This window comes from Arachis ipaensis, chromosome B10 (genome assembly GCF_000816755.2).
Source record: "Arachis ipaensis cultivar K30076 chromosome B10, Araip1.1, whole genome shotgun sequence".
In the NCBI taxonomy this organism is placed as follows: domain Eukaryota; kingdom Viridiplantae; phylum Streptophyta; class Magnoliopsida; order Fabales; family Fabaceae; genus Arachis; species Arachis ipaensis.
This window is the reverse complement of record NC_029794.2, coordinates 111,882,301-111,886,735: the sequence shown is the minus strand read 5'-3', so window position 1 is coordinate 111,886,735 and position 4,435 is coordinate 111,882,301. Positions and strand designations below refer to the sequence as shown.

The 4,435-nt window shown below is 40.9% G+C and overlaps 1 protein-coding gene across 1 annotated transcript; it reads left to right on the top strand.

The window, feature by feature from the left end:
- LOC107620903 lies at positions 1,819-2,439 on the top strand. Its single transcript, XM_016322994.1, has one exon. The coding sequence runs from the start codon at positions 1,819-1,821 to the stop codon at positions 2,437-2,439; it is 621 nt and encodes a 206-aa protein (XP_016178480.1).

The window sequence follows — 4,435 nt, the reverse complement described above, 5'->3', positions numbered from 1 at the left end:
GGTGACGGAAAGATGAGGATGGTTAAGCACCTGAAGAGGAAATTTAGATTGAATTAAACATGTTAGATTTGGTGGAGACTAAAAGATAGTTAGTGACTAAATTTGATATACCAACAATTTGGGGGAATAGTTGTGCAAGGTGGGACTATGTTGAATCTAACAGTGCATCTGGTGGGTTGCTGTTAATATGGGATGATGATTTCTTTAAAATAAGAAATAGTTACAAAGGGGAGAGATGGTTATGTGTTGAAGGGGAGCTATTGAAGTATAATTTTAACTATGCTTTTATTCTGGTTTATGGTGCGCATGGCAGAGACGAGAAGCTTGTTGTATGGGAAGAGTTGAGTTATATAGCTGGTTTATGCCAGGTTCCCTGTTGTTTCATGGGAGACTTTAATGAGATTGTACAGGTGGAAGAAAGACGGGGCACTGATAGTTTATCTTTATCAACCGAAGACTTCAAGAATTGGATACATGACATGAGTGTAGTGGACTTGTCGATTACTGACTGTAAGTTTACATGGTTTAGAGGTCGATCCTGCAGCCGTATTGATAGGGTTCTGGTTATCTTGGAATGGCTTGAGAAGTTTCCAAAGACTCAGCTACGAGGTGGTCCAAGGGATTTGTCTGACCATTGTCCTATTATAGTGGAAGATAGGAGGCAGAGAGATGGGCTGAGGCCGTTCAGAAGTCTTGACTCGTGGTTTACACATGAAGGTTTTCTGAGGATAGTTAAGAAGGAATGGAGAGGCCTGGGTGAGGCGCATTTCACAGACAAATTGAAGGCTATGACAGTTTCTCTGGGAAAATGGCATAAAGATAACTTTGGTGACATGGACAAGAAAATCATGAAGTTTAAGGAAGAGATTAAGAAAATTGATGACATGGTGGATGATGGTGTTTATGATGGAACAGTGGAGGCAATAAGAAGGGCACTTGTGGTTTGCTATGAAAAATGGTATGTGAGGAAGGAACTACATTGGAAGCAGATGTCGTGCTCTAGACATGCGAAGGACATTAATAAGAACACGAGGTACTTTCACAACTTAGCTTCTGTGGGAAGGAGGAACAATAGGATCGATGCACTTCTCATTAATGGAAGGTTGATAAGGAATTAAACTAGAATTAAGATTGCGATTAGGGACTTTTATAAGAGCTTGTATCATCAGGAAGAGTCTCCTTTAGTGGGGTTCAGGGATGGTTTGGTCAAAATGATTTCGGAAGAGGATGCTTTGGCTCTAGAGGTGCAACCGGCTCTTGAGGAGGTTAAAGAAGCAATGTGGGAGTGTGAATCATCCAAGGCTCCAAGAAGTGATGGGTACAACATAAACTTTATAAAGAGGTGTTGGACTGAAATTGGCTCTGAATTTATGGCAGCGGTGCTGGATTTCTTCCTGACTTCCAAGTTATCGGCAGATACTAATCTCACTTGAGTGGAATTGGCCCCTAAGTTTACTGGTGCAAAGGAAATCAAAGACTTGAGGCCGATCAGCATGGTAGGTTGTGTGTATAAAGTCATTTCAAAAATGTTGGTTAGGAGGATGCGAGCAATAATGCCACAGCTAGTAGGTGAGACACAGAGTGCTTTTGTCAAGGGGCGAAAGATTCATGACGGGGCTCTTATCGCATGCAAAACTATATAATGGATTAAAATGAGGAAGAAGGAAGCGGTGTTAATAAAGCTAGACTTCCAGAAAGCATATGATAGAGTCAAGTGGAGCTTTATAGATTTTGTGTTGCAAAATATGGGCATTGGACGAAGATGGAGAACTTGAATTATGGAGTGTGTAAGTACGTGTACTATGTCAGTACTGATAAATGGCTCGCCATCTAAGCCATTTAAGATGGAAAAAGGTCTACGACAGGGTGATCCACTGTCTCCTTTTTCTGTTTGTACTTGTCGTTGATGTTCTACATAGGATGTTTGGGGAGGCGATAAGAAATGGGCGCATCTCGCCGTTATTGGTGGGTAGAGATCACATTGAGTTGTCACATCTTCAGTTTGCGAACGATACTATTCTGTTCTGCCCGCCTGAGGAAGAGACCATTAAGAATTACAGGAGGATCCTTTGGTGTTTTGAGTTAATGGCGGAACTGAGTATTAATTTTGATAAATCTATCTTGATTCTTATTAATTGTGATGATCAGTGGGTACAGCGTATGTGTAGAGTGCTAGGCTATAAGGTAGCCTCTCTTCCAGTGAAATACTTGGGGATCTCGCTAGGTACAAACCCGAGGCTGGTGAAGACTTGGAAGCTCATTATAGAAAAAGTGGAGGAGAAGCTGAGGATATGGAAAGCCAAGGTCCTCAATAAAGCCGATAAGTTTGTACTCATTAAATTTGTATTGAACAACCTCCCTGTCTATTATTTGAGTTTATATAAAATGCCAAAGGCTGTTATGGAGAGATTGATTTCCTTACAGAGAAGATTTATATAGAGTAAGGAGGATGGTAGAAATAGTATGGCAATGGTCAGGTGGGAGGTTGTGCAGGCTCCCAAAAAGTATGGTGGTTTGGGTGTCGAGGATGCTATGGTGCGTAACACAGCCCTCGTATTTAAGTGGTGGTAGCGTTTTGCGAAGGAGGATTGCCCCTTATGGAAGAAGGTGGTTTGCTCTTGTAACAATCTAAACCCAAATGTGATGTTGTCATCCCAGGTACTACCTATTCGGGGAGTGCCGTGGAAGGATATCTGTCATATACAGTTCAAGGACCAACAAAAAAGACAGAAGATGATTAATGGCTTGTCTATGGAGATTGGTGATGGGAGAGGGACTCGGTTCTGGGAGGATGTATGGCTGCGTGGCAGTTCTCTGAAAAATCAATTTTCGGGGCTCTTCTCATTTTCAAACCAAAGAGGATCCGTTATAGGGGATTGTGGGTTCTGGGACGGGTTAGAGTGGAGATGGAACCTCCAATAGAGGCGAGAGCTATTTCAATGGGAGTTGGACTTAGTGAACCAGTTGCATGAAATTTTAGGACTGGTCAAACTTGCTTATGACAGAGAGGATAGAGTTGTATGGAAATTCGATAAAAAAAAAGAGTTTTTTCTACTAACTCTTTTGTGCAGGTGTTGCAGGTGAAAATGATTCCGGAAGATATAGCGAATTACAGTTTTACTAGGACAGTTTGGAAAGGTCTAGTTCCTCCAAGAGTTGAATTGTTTGTCTGGTTTGTTTTGACTGAAAGGGTCAATATGAAGGAGAGGCTGAGTCGAGTTGGGGTGGTCAAACAGGAAGATGTTGTATGTGTGTTATGTAACCAAGATGTTGAATTTGGTCACCACTTGTTTCTTGGTTGTGATTTTTCTTGGCGGGTTTGGTGTGCATGGCTGTCATTTGTTGGAAGGCAATGGTCGTGCCCAAGGACGCTAGAGGAACATTTTCTAAGTTGGATTTATCTATCAACTAGTAAGCAGAAGCACAAGAAGTAGATGGTGTGTTTCTGTGCGATTATCTGGAACATTTGGCTAGAAAGGAATAGAAGGATTTTTCATAATAAAAGAAAAGGGATTGACGATATTTTCCATCAGTCTTTTATGAACTATAAGGAGTGGTTAAGTGTGGATCCCTTCTGTTGTTGATGGCAATGCCAAAGATGACAGAGAATATTAATTAGTGCTCTTTGAGTAGTTTGTTTCGTTCATCTGTTGTTTTTGTTGTTATTTATTTACGCAATTACGCTCCACTTATTGTATTGAGCTCCTCCTTTTAACACACACAAAAAAAAAAACCTACTCTATGGGCAACTTGTAAGTACCCCATATGAGGTGATTATTAAACCTGTCACATACTCTACATATACTAAACTTTGATATACTGACTGAATTCACGTGAAACTTTTATTCACCGAAACAAATATATATGTGGAAATAAGAGTTAATATTCAAAATCGTCCCTGAAAGATACCTCGATCTCCATATGAGTCTCCGAAAGATAAAGTTAATCAAAATCGTCCTTGAAAGATGACGGACATGACCACGTTAGTCCTTCCGTCATCTTGTCCGCTGAGCTGGCTAACGTTGGGTGACATGTTCCGTTAACTTCCTGGGTGGATGATGCCTACGTGTACGTTGGGGTTGCTGACAAGATAAGTACGTTAAAAGAAATCAAATCAGTCCTTTGGATGATGAACCCTAATCCTAAATTCGATGGGAGATAGAAGAGTAGGCACTGGGATATCTACGACTATATCTCATTCAATAGAACATTCTAGTTCATGATCATACCAGGTCATCAAGTTAAATCAGTCTGGTACCTTAGCTGCTGATTCGATAACCAAGCACCTGCACTAATTAATTGAGCTCCTACGCTTCAACGGGTTATTAATCTAAGATCAAGAAAGGGTAAAAGCTTTGATTGAGAGGTTTCGTTCTTGAATTAGCGCTTTCTTTCATGCCTGATTGGATGGAGCTTAGCTCATTGGCTCAGCAGG

What these genes read in the sequence shown, in the direction of transcription:
- LOC107620903 (XM_016322994.1), top strand. Translation starts at nt 1,819, where the DNA reads ATGGCTCGCCATCTAAGCCATTTAAGATGGAAAAAGGTCTACGACAGG.